The following is a 10,597-nucleotide window of genomic DNA, read 5'->3' as shown; positions in this document are numbered from 1 at the left end:
ACGAGCTTACTGTGTTCTCCACTAGAAGCTGAGTGACCTCCTTGAACAAGTCTTCCAGGTCTGGGTCAATTTAGGAAAGTAACTGCCCCTTCGCTACCATTTGAGAGAGGGAAGGAATTAGATGAGGAGGACCCATCTAATTCAGGGTTAAATCCCAGCCTCGTAACCCTGACACGGTCATCTGCGCTTCAGGAAATGGGTGGAGGGCCCACGGGGCTTTCTTCCCAGGCAGCACACGGGTCCAGTGGGCTCCAGTCCGGCGGGAGATGCTAACCACATGACAGGATCTTTAGGGCGCAGTCTCCATCCAGAAAGTCCTGGGACCTCACGCACACCAGCAAACTGCTCCAAGCAGTGCCTGCAATAGTCGTGAGGGATTTCCGAGAAGCTACAACCAGTTTCTCTGGGCTGCCAGTCAGCGAGGAGCAATGCTACTTGGAGGCGGGGGCGAGGGGCACCAGCAGAAACTGTTGAGTTTTCCGAGAATCACTTCTTTCCACGGTATGTCCAGAGGGGCAGGAGGACAGCCCCGAGGCAGGTGTCGGATCTTCGGGAAAGAGAGGTCGTCCCCTCCACTGCACGGGACCCCACACGATCCTCTGCAGAGACGGCTGCCTGGCCGCGTCTTGCCACAGCACAGGTGCAGGCCTCGGACCGAGAACCAGAGTAGGCATTTTTCGGAAGAAAATCGTTCATTCCGTGTGAAAACTCCCAGCATGGCTTTGCAAGGTTACCCTGCAGTTTAAATTAGCTGCAGAAAAGGCTTCCAAACCTCTACCTTGCAGGGGCTGCGGAATCTGGAGCTTGAAGACGAATTGTTGACGCTCTCCTACCTCAAGACAGAACCTCGAGGGGGCGGCCTCGGGCAGCGTCCCACGGGTCTGCAGGCTGTACAGGCCGCCTTCCAGGGAGCAGGACTCTTCCCTGGCACCGACCTCCTCACTCTCGCGGCCCCGGGACGGGGGAGTGCGCGCAGCCCCTTCTCTGGCCCCAGGTGTGCCCAGGACTGGAGACACAGTAAGGCGCTGTGTCGGCGGCACGGAGGGGCTCCGGCGGTCTCGCTCGGCGCCGGAGGAAGGACAAGCGGGTGGTGCACGCGGACGGCTCCGCTCCAAGCACTCTGGACTCTGAACGCGGCCGGCTCCCCGAACGGCCACCAGCGGCCACCAGCCACGCCGCCGCTCGCGCCGGCCGCAACACACGAACGTGTCCACAGACCGGCAGGCGGACAGCGGCCTTCGTCACAGCCCAACCCGGAGCCCGCCCAGGCGCCCACCGGTCGGGGACAGCCGGTCCACGCGCACCCCGGACCGCTCGCCCCGAAGGAGCCGCCGTTTGCAGGGCGGGGCGGAGCGGGCACCGTCCCCGGGGCCTCAGCGAGTGTCCGCCGGGCAGGGGCACGGCTGCACCGAGGAAGCTGCGCCCCTGCCTCCGCGGCCCGGGCTCGTCCCGCCGCACGGCCGGCTGCGCACAGCCCTGCGGCCCCGAGACGACCTCCCCGCCCGCCGGGAGGGACGCGCCGCCGCCGCACCGGGAAACGGGAGCCGAGTCCGCCCGTGAGCACCGGCCCCGGCCCCGGAGCGCGGCAGGGCCTGGCCGTCCTTTCAGGCTGAGCCGGGGCCCCCGCGGCCCCCGCGGTCCGAGCTGCACGGAAGGGCCTCGGGCTGCTGACCCGCGTCTTCCCGGCACGGAGCTGCGGGGCCGCCTCCCGCCTCCGTCCCGCAGGTTCCGGCCGCGGCCACGCCGGCGCTCCCTCCCGAGGCTGCGCAACAGCCGCACCGGCCCCGCGCGGCAGCGGGACGGAGGTCGCCGGGGGCGCTCGCAAGGGGGCCGGGGCGGCGGCAGGCGGACACGAGGCCGGCCGGGCCCCCGACGCCCCCTCGGCCCCGCCTGGCGCGCGCGGACACACAGCCGCCGGAGCACGGGCCGAGCCCCGCACGACCACAGCCGGTCCCCGCACGGCTGCCCCCCACGGTCGCCCAACACGGACCCCGCCCCGCGCGGCGCGCCACCCTCCCGTCGGCCGGAAGTAACGTGCGCCCCGGAACCGCGGAAGTGACGCGCGGCCACTTCCGGGAGGCCCTCCCACTGAAAACAAGGAAACGCGAATCGTTCTCCAACGCCGGTGACAAACAAGGGACTGCACCAGTTCCGACAAGGGTGTCGGGACCGCGGCCCTGCAATGGCTGAGCCACCCGCCCGTCGAGCGCAAACACGCCCGGCCCCGCCCCCCACGGGACCGCAGCCCATCCCGCCACGCCGCGTCCCGACTGCAGGTCCGGGTCGCGCTCGGCCTATCCCGCGGCGCACCTCCCACAAGGCCCGCCCCCGGCGCACCGGTTCCGCCTCCAAGCTACGCTCGGCCTATCCGGCGCCGGGCCGCCCTCGAGCCCCGCCCCACACCCTTGCCTTCGGCCCATCCCTCGCCGCGCTGCAACCGGGACCCCGCCCACTCTCGACTTTTCCCGCTCTGCCCATCCCGCTCCCACCCTCGCCCCCAGCCTATCCCGCACCGCACCGCCTTCAACCCGCCCCTGCCCTCGTCTCCGACCTATCCCGCGCCGCGCTCGAGCCCCGCCTCCGCGAGCCCCCGGCCTATCCCGCGCAGCATCGCTTTCGAGCCCCGCCTCCGCCCTAGCCCCCGGCCTATCCCGCGCCGCGCCGCTTTGGCGCGCGGCTGTGACGTCACGGGTCGCGGCGAGGCGCGCGCGGCTGAACGGCGCCGCTGCCGGCCCGCGGCCATGCCCAAGCGGGGCTGTCCGTTCGCGGACGCGGCCCCGCTGCAGCTGAAGGTCCGGGTTGGCCAGAGGGAGCTGAGCCGCGGCGTATGCGCCGAGCAGCACTCGCGGGAGATCTTCGGTGAGTGGCCGCGGGAGCCGAGGGGCCGCGGGCGCCGTGAGAGCGGCGTGGGTGCGCCCGCGGGGACGCGACGTCGGCCCGGGGCTGCCCCTGGTCCGCGGGAGGCCGGGGAGGGCCACGTCCCGAGCGGAGCGGGCGGGCGCGGGCGTCGGTCCGGAGCCTCGGGCCGCTCGGGGGACCCGCAGGAGGCGGGGTCCCCAGCGGGCACGGGCCTCGGGGGGCCGCAGAGGCCGAGCGGGAGCCGGTCGGCGGGGACGGAGGGAAAGGGGCTGCGGGCGGAGGCCGGGAGCCAGGCCCGGGCCGCGGGACTCGGCGTGAGCGCACGGCGCGGCCGCCGCTGAGGTGCGAGGGCTCCCGCGGGCTGCGTCGTGCGCTCGGGCGGGCGCGTTCCCGGCGCCGCTGGGGCTGGACGGCTGCGGCCGCCGCGTCGGTGCCCGCAGGAAGCGCTGCCTCTGCCCTGCGGCAGACGTGGGCGAGAGCCCCCTCGGCCCTCCGGCCCCCACGCGGCTGCTCCGCCTTCCCGGCCTTGCGCCCCGAGGCTCTGCAGGGGCAGCGAGTGCGGCGCGGGGCTGGACCTGGCGGAGCGCGCGCGGGCACGGGCTGTCGCTGTGCGCCGCAGAGGAGCCCGAGACCAGTGGGACCGAGTCCAGCTCTTCCCTGCGCTCGAGCCCGCTGGCGTTGTGGCCGCGGCTGCCGCCCGAGCTGCCGGCGTCGCTCGGGTCACACGCTGTAAAGACCAGCATCGCCCGCAGCACAGGCCCCCGCACCCCGCCCAGGGTCGGGCGCCCTCGGGAGGGGCTGGAGGAGGGGAGCCGTCGTCGGCCCCCGCTTCCGGTTCCCGGGGCCCGTCGTTCTGTCCCATCACACAGGGCCGCAGCTTCTAGGGTCCCCGCCCTGGCGCCGTGCAGACAAGGCAGGAAACCATAGAGCGTCTGGGGGCTGCCGTTGCGCACTGGATCTTGTGAAAGCCCCCGATGGCCGACGGGGGCCTGGTGGAGAGCCGCTGCCCGGTGCGGAGCAGCCCTTCAGCTCCGGGGGGGGGGGCGGTGTCCAGGGCCCACCGGGGTCTGGAAAGCTCTGGGTTGCCTCTGCCAAAAGCCGCTTGCCGCCCGCCTGTCCTTCGTCAGCAGCTCCGCAGGAGGTGGGGGGTGCCACCAGGGGGGCTGTGGGCCCGGACCAGAGCCGCTGGCTGTGAAGTAGTGACGTGAAGCGCGCCCGCTTCCAGGGAGCCGGGCGGAAAGAGCCGCGAGGTGAGGCCCCTTGTCCCGAGAGAGCCACGGGAGCACAGGACAGGCCTGGGTAGGGCCGCATGGCCCAGAGTCCTCCTAGAGGCGGGGACCGTGCCGCGGGCGTGAGGACGGCGAGAGGACAGAGTGGTCCCCAGCTCACCAGGGAGCAGCGTGGGCTGAGGGTGCCTGGGCGACAGCACAGAGGAGGCCTGGCCTCCGCCAGCCTGAAGGACGAGGCGCTTCCACCCCACCGGGCTGTGAACACCGGCACCGGTTTGTCTTCCCCAGAGAAAACCAAGCAGCTGCTGTTCCGCGGGGCTCAGGCCTACATGGACCACGTGTGGGAGGAGAGCTGTGCCATCGTTGACCTGCCGGAGTCCCCGAGGCCGGGCCCCACAGAGGCCCTCCGGGCCGCACGGGGGCAGATGCTGATTGGACCTGACGGCCGGCTGACCAGGAGCCAAGCCCAGGCCGCTGAAGCTGGTGAGTGAGGCCGACCGGCACGTTCCCTGTGCGCCAAGGGGGGCTGTGAGGAGTGTGTTGTCCTTTGTTCCTCACACGGACACCGTGGGCTGGGGGCTTCTCCTCCCCCACACAGGCAGGGGCTGGCCCCAGGGTCTGACGAGCTGCTCAGCGCCAGAGGCTCCCGACGTTAGGAGGCTGTACCCCCCCAGCCACTGATCCAAGCCTGGGGTTGTGCAGTAGCTTCTGGCTGGGGGTCAGGAAAGGAGTAGAAACCCCCTTGGTGTCCTGCCTGCTTTCCACCTGCAGCGAGCCACGGCGTCCCAGCAGGTGGGAACCCTGGACAGGCCGCAGATCGTGGGCGGCTCAGAACCCCCCACCTTTGTTGCTGGAGTCACCGTTACCGCCCGCCCCTACCTGGCTCCCCACTCTCCAGGGCCTGGACAGGGGCCCAGAAATGCAGGGGCCACACTTGGAGACAAAGGATTTGGACGCCTGAGACGAAAGCTACGGGAGCTCTCGTACAAGCCAGCGAGGGAGGAGTTGATCCTTCCGGTGCCCAGCACCTAGGTAGCGGGAATGGAAGGAGGGCCCGACCCAGAGCCTCGGAAACCGCGCTCTAAGGGCTCCTGGGCGCCTGGGGTCTCCCTGGTGAGCAAGGAAGGGTCTGTGTGCGGCGCTTTCTGGAAGGTTGTCCTGAGGACCTGGTGGGAGAGACACAGGGAGCCGGTCAGCTCCGTCTGCGGCGGGGGAGGCGGCCCCACGGCCTCCAGCACCTGAGATCTCCTGCGGGGCTGACAGATGGTGTTTCCTCCTCACAGACCTGTCCGGGGCCGTGACCAGAGCCTGCTCCTCCTGTGTGCGTGCGCTGGACGGGACGGCGGTGTGTGGCCAGTGTGAACGCGCCCTGTGCGGGCGCTGCGTACGCGCCTGCTGCCGCTGCGGGGCCGTGGCCTGCAGCCTGTGCGCCCTTGTGGAGTAAGTGCCCGACCGCGGGGCGCCCCAGTCACGGTGGGGACCTGGGAGTGGGAGAGCGGCCGGTCCGGCATTGCCCCTGGGGGTGCGCTGGGGCCAAGAACTGCCTGGGCCTGGCTTGCACCTTCTCCAAGGACGGGCTTTCCTTGGGGAGACGCAGGTCACGTGGACGGCCAGCTCCGCCCTTGCTGGGGTCCCGCCATGCTTCGTGGGCCAAATTTTCAGGCTTTGACGTTAGGACCGGCTCACGTGGTTTTTCCTGTTCGCCGGCTGCCCATGGAGGAACCGGTTGGAGGGCACGCGTGTGTGTGTGAGCGTGCGCTTTCCTATACCACCTCGAGCGGAAGCGGAGTGTTTGCGTGGTCTGTTCCGGGAGCGTGTGTGTCTGTCTCCGCCCGCTGAGCCCACACACCTGCTTGGGAAGTGCCCGGTACCAGTGCCTTCTCCTGGAGCCACTGTCAGCTGCTGGGTGTAAGACGCAGCCCCCCACAAAGACTCGCAGCTGGCTGTGTAGACCTCAGACTAGCTTGTCTCGGCAGTCTAAAACCAGCCGTGCAAAGCAGAAGCCCTGCTCGGGGCGGCCAGCTGGGGGAGCCTAGGAAAGCCGGGCAGCATGTGCCGCACGAGGCGGGGTGGGCGCCGGGAGCTGGGCTTGGGCGTGTGGGTCGGCTGTTCACACACGCGGGATACGCTTTCCTTTGCTTCTGCTGGTTCTGCCCCTCCTGTGTCTGTGCAGACAAGACAGCTGGGTCCCCAGCGTCCCGAGGCCCGTTCTTGTGGGGCGGGACCCAGCTTTGCCGCAGGGTGGCCAAGGGGGAAGGAGAGTTGCCTGGAGCCCTCTCCCGCCCACCCGTGTGCAGGAACCTTCCTCCTGCCCTGACGGTGTCCTCCTGGTCTTTACTTCCTGCTTTTCCCCAACTGCCTACACAGCTCACCCTGTGACGGGTGGCAGGGGCGTCCGTTTCTCAGACGCGACCGGCCGGGCTCTCTGCTCCGTCTCACAGCACGCTGCAGGCCCCAAGGCCGAAGTGGCAGGTGTGGAAGCCAGCCTTGGCCTGCTGCCGCCACTCCCACAGGGGTAGGCCCTCGGTCCCTGTGCCGGGAGCCGCAGAAGTGGGTGCTGTGCCGAGGCTCTGCGTTCACAAAGACACAGTCCGGCGGCACCCCGCCCACAGCTGATGATCTTCGTGAGTCCCGTGCCGGAGGCTTACGCCCCTCCCATCAGGTGGTGGGCAGCTCTGCCTTCCTGCTGGCGCATCTCGGACTAGACGGCCTCCCGCGTGTTCTGTAGCAAGCAGCCAGTTTCTTGTCCTGCAGGGTCTCTCCTCATGACTGTCCTCTGTGATTTGCTGGACCACTACGGCCCAGTAAATCCCCGGGGGATACTGGGAGGTTTCTGTGCAGCGCAGGCCGCAGGTGGACCACCGGCCATCTCCGTCTGCCGGGGCTGTGGGGCAGACACCGCACACGGGCGGTGTAGACAGCAGGCTCGTGCTCTGGATGCAGAAGTCCAGATCAGGCGGCGGTGGTGGAGGCTCCTTCCCAGGCTCTGAGGAAGGCCGCCTGCAGGCCCGGGGAGTGTGGGCGTACCTTGGCATTCTCCCGGTGGCCTCAAGCATGGGGTCAGGGCACACGTGTCTGCGGTGGGACCGCGTCGTAACTGGTTCTGTCTGCAGCTCCCAGCCCTGTCCCAGATAAGGTCAAGGGACAGGGGGTCAGCACCGCATCATAGCAGTCTGGGGGGCACAAGTGAGCCCCTGAATCACTTGTTCTCTCTTCCTTGTGCTGCTGCAGCTGCGGAGACGTTCACGAGACGCTGCTGTGTGCCGGCTGCGCCATGCTCGAGGCCTGAGGCCCAGGGCGGATGCCAGCTTTCCGGACAGGCCGCACGGGCGCTGCTGCTGTGGAGCTGGGGGCCGGGGCGGGGGTCTGTTTTATATTTTGTACTGAGGGCAGAGTGAATAAACCCCTTTATATTTGGACCAGAGGCCTTGCTCAGCAGTTCCGGGAATACAGCCTCCAAGGGCATGTGCCCACCGACATACAGGCCCTCGGAGCTCTGGGTGAGGTGTGTTCCCACTCTTCACGATTTTACGGGTAGGAAACAAGTGTCCGAAGTTGGGTCCTTGAGCCCCTCCGGCCATTGGTGAGGAGAGAGGATTTGGAGCCGGGTCGTCTGACTCCGGAGTGCAGGACCGCGGTGTCAGAGCAGCTTGGGATGTCGGGTGACATCCGAGACCGCCCCTGAGATGGCACCACTACCTGTGCCCATCTGGGTGTCCACTGGGTTTTTCAGGGGCGGCTCTGGGTGGCCTGACGGTCCCTGCTCTCCAGGAGTGATGCCCAGCTGGGCAGTGTCCTCACTGTGTTCGGGGCAGTGGGGTGTGTGACCTGGAGGGAGGGCCGTCGATGGAGCCACAGCGAGGTGGCCAGCAAGACAGAAGAGGCGGCCGGGGGAGGTCATACATGAGCTGGGTGTGGATCTCCCTCACCCGGCATGAGGGTCCCCTGCTGTGGATTCAGTGGCCTGCTCATGAGCAGAGAAGTGCCCAGGGCATCCTTAGAAGACAGCAGGGTGGCGACTGGAGAGTCACTCGGATTCGCTACCGTGAGAGGAGCATAAAACCCCCTAAGTTCAGATGGGGGGGCCGCACAGGCAAGGAGGCCGTCGCGGTCAGGGCCCCGAGCTCTGGAAACCGCCATCGATCGGCCATCCTGCTCCCAGGACCACTTCTCGTCTGGCTTCCTGCAGAGGCCCTGGGGCCTCCTGGGTGCCCCGCTGCGGGCCATGAGTCCAGCAGGCACAATGTCACACCAGTCACTTGGGAAATGTACATCAAAGCCCCAAGGACATAGCACCTCTCACCAATGGCCGCCATTAGGGAAACAGAGTGGGGGCGCCTGGGGGGCTCAGTGGGTTAAGCCTCTGCCTTCCACTCGGGTCATGGTCTCAGGGTCCTGGGATGGAGCCCCACATCCGGCTCCCTGCTCAGTGGGGAGTCTGCTTCCTCCTCACTTTCTGCCTGCGTCTCTGCCTGCTTGTCTCCCTGTAAAATAAATAAAATCTTTGAAAAGAAAAAGCAGAGCCAGTGTGGGCAGGGACGCGGAGCAAGCGCGGTCAGTGGGAGTGGAAGATGGGGCCACTGTGGAAAACAGGGCTGGGCTCCTCAAAAAACGGAAAGGAGAACTGTGGGGTGATGTGGTTGTCCCTCTAGTGTGCGTGTGTTTACCCAAAAGTGAAAGCAGGAACATGAAAAGACGTGTGCCCACCCCCTGTGGTCACCGTGCTATGAGTCACCGTGGCTGGGGGGGTGGAGGGCCGCCTGGGTGTCCCATCGGAGGCGAGGGGGTAAACAGCCCGGCCCGTCTGTGCTGGGGGGTGCGCCGCAATCCAGCCTCAGGGGGGAAGGAGGTCCCGACGCCTCTAGGGACCATCAGGAGAGGGGCTCCATGACCTGAGCCGGCACAGAGGACTGATCCTGCCCGGGATGCCCCTCAAGGAATCTGGTCATAGACAGCGGTTGGGGTGGGGGGGGTCGGTGTTTCACAGGGAGAGTTTCAGTCTGGGAATATGGGTGGCGCTGGTGAGCCCTGCACGCCGGTTAGGGTTGGAGCTGGTTAAGTTGCCAACTCTTGTTTTTGGCTCAGGTCGTAACCTTAGGGTCCCGGGATCGAGCTCCATGTTGGGGGGCAGTTCCCTATTCAGCCGGAAGTCTGCTTCTCCCCCTCCCCCCAACTCATGCTGTCCTCCCTTTCAAAGTCTTTTTTTTTTAAGATTTTATTTCCTTGACAGACACAGAGGGAGCAGAAGCAGGGGGAGTGGGAAAGGGAGAGGGAGAAGCAGGCTCCCTGCTCAGCAGGGAGCCCGATGTGGGGCTTGATCCCAGGACCCTGGGATCATGATGCTTAACACCTGAGACACCCAGGCGCCCTAAATATAATATATTTTTTTAAGATTTTATTTATTTATTTGACAGACAGAAATCACAAGTAGGCAGAGAGGCAGGCAGAGAGAGAGGAGGAAGCAGGCTCCCTGCCGAGCAGAGAGCCTGATGCGGGACTCGATCCCAGGACCCTGAGATCATGACCTGAGCCGAAGGCAGCGGCTTAACCCACTGAGCCACCCAGGCGCCCCCAATATAATATTTTTTAAAATAAGAAAAAAGATTTTTTAAGGCATGTGGTTGGGGCGCCTGGGTGTCTCTGTCTAGTAAGTGTCTGCTTTCAGCTCAGGTCATGATCCCGGAGCCCCACATTGGGCCTCCTGCTCAGCGGGGTCTGCTTCTCCCTCTGCCCTTCACCCCACCTGTGCTCTCTCTCTCAGAGCCACACTTTCTGTCAGACAAATAAGTAAAATCTTAAAAAGGAATAAAAATTAAAAGGCCTGTCGTGTCCTTCTGCATAGCTGCATGAGAGCCCGTATTTATAGAGACCGATGCCAGTTGCCTCTTGAGACTAGAAGTGGTCGCAGCGTGCTCCGGGCTGGACGCAGAGGGTGGCGTGGGCGTGTGCCCTGTCCCGCTGCGGCTGGCGTGGGCGTGTGCCCTGTCCCGCTCCGGCCGGAGCCGCCGGGCGGGGGCCTCCGCGCAGCCGGCATCACAGGCCGGCTCCTGCGGCCAGCAGCAATGTCAGTGGGAACGCTGGTAAAACAAGCCAATAAAGGAGAGAAGATGATGTTTGAAAAAAGTCATTAAATCCAAAATCAGGTGAGGAAAGACCAGAAAAGGAACAGATGGGACACAGAAGAGCGGCCGGAAGCTGGGTAAGCTCGGTCCGCCCGGCGGGAGCAGACCCAGCGCTTCGGTCAAGGCCGCTTGGGCCGGAGGCACTCGCTCGCACCCGCCTCGCCCACGGAGCTCACCTTAGGTGTAAAGACACAACACCCGGAGGACCATAAACCCCATCTCTGAGCCGGCGTCCCTGGGCCGGCAGCTTCTGGAGAGCAGGCCCGGCCCGGCCCCTCCGAGGCTCCGCAGGGCAGGCCGGCAGCCCCGAGGTAGTGCGTGCGCAGGTGCCGCAGGGGGTGGGCCGTGCAGGTGCGGAGCACGGTCCGGCCGGCCGGAAGCCCCTGT

The 10,597-nt window shown here is 66.6% G+C and overlaps 1 protein-coding gene across 2 annotated transcripts; it reads left to right on the top strand.

Moving 5' to 3' along the window:
- Positions 1-2,692: 2,692 nt before the first annotated feature.
- SIVA1 (SIVA1 apoptosis inducing factor) lies at positions 2,693-7,512 on the top strand. 2 transcript variants are annotated; one of them, XM_044230821.1, is made up of 5 exons: positions 2,693-2,859; positions 4,377-4,571; positions 4,860-5,120; positions 5,372-5,528; positions 7,320-7,512. In XM_044230821.1, the coding sequence occupies exons 1-5, from the start codon at positions 2,742-2,744 to the stop codon at positions 7,375-7,377; spliced, it is 789 nt and encodes a 262-aa protein (XP_044086756.1). In that variant the 5' UTR covers positions 2,693-2,741; the 3' UTR covers positions 7,378-7,512. The 2 variants fall into 2 exon arrangements, with proteins under 2 accessions (XP_044086756.1, XP_044086757.1); XM_044230822.1 differs by lacking the exon at positions 4,860-5,120.
- Positions 7,513-10,597: the final 3,085 nt, after the last annotated feature.

This window comes from Neovison vison, chromosome 13, assembly GCF_020171115.1.
Source record: "Neovison vison isolate M4711 chromosome 13, ASM_NN_V1, whole genome shotgun sequence".
NCBI classification, from domain to species: Eukaryota; Metazoa; Chordata; class Mammalia; order Carnivora; family Mustelidae; genus Neogale; species Neogale vison.
This window is presented reverse-complemented; position numbering and strand designations above follow the sequence as displayed.

Bases quoted from the DNA above. Each gene is read 5' to 3' on its own strand.
- SIVA1 (XM_044230821.1), top strand. From the start codon at position 2,742: ATGCCCAAGCGGGGCTGTCCGTTCGCGGACGCGGCCCCGCTGCAGCTG. The intron at 5,121-5,371 runs GTAGCGGGAATG...TCCTCCTCACAG, and splicing joins TTCCGGTGCCCAGCACCTAG to ACCTGTCCGGGGCCGTGACC. The intron at 5,529-7,319 runs GTAAGTGCCCGA...GTGCTGCTGCAG, and splicing joins AGCCTGTGCGCCCTTGTGGA to CTGCGGAGACGTTCACGAGA.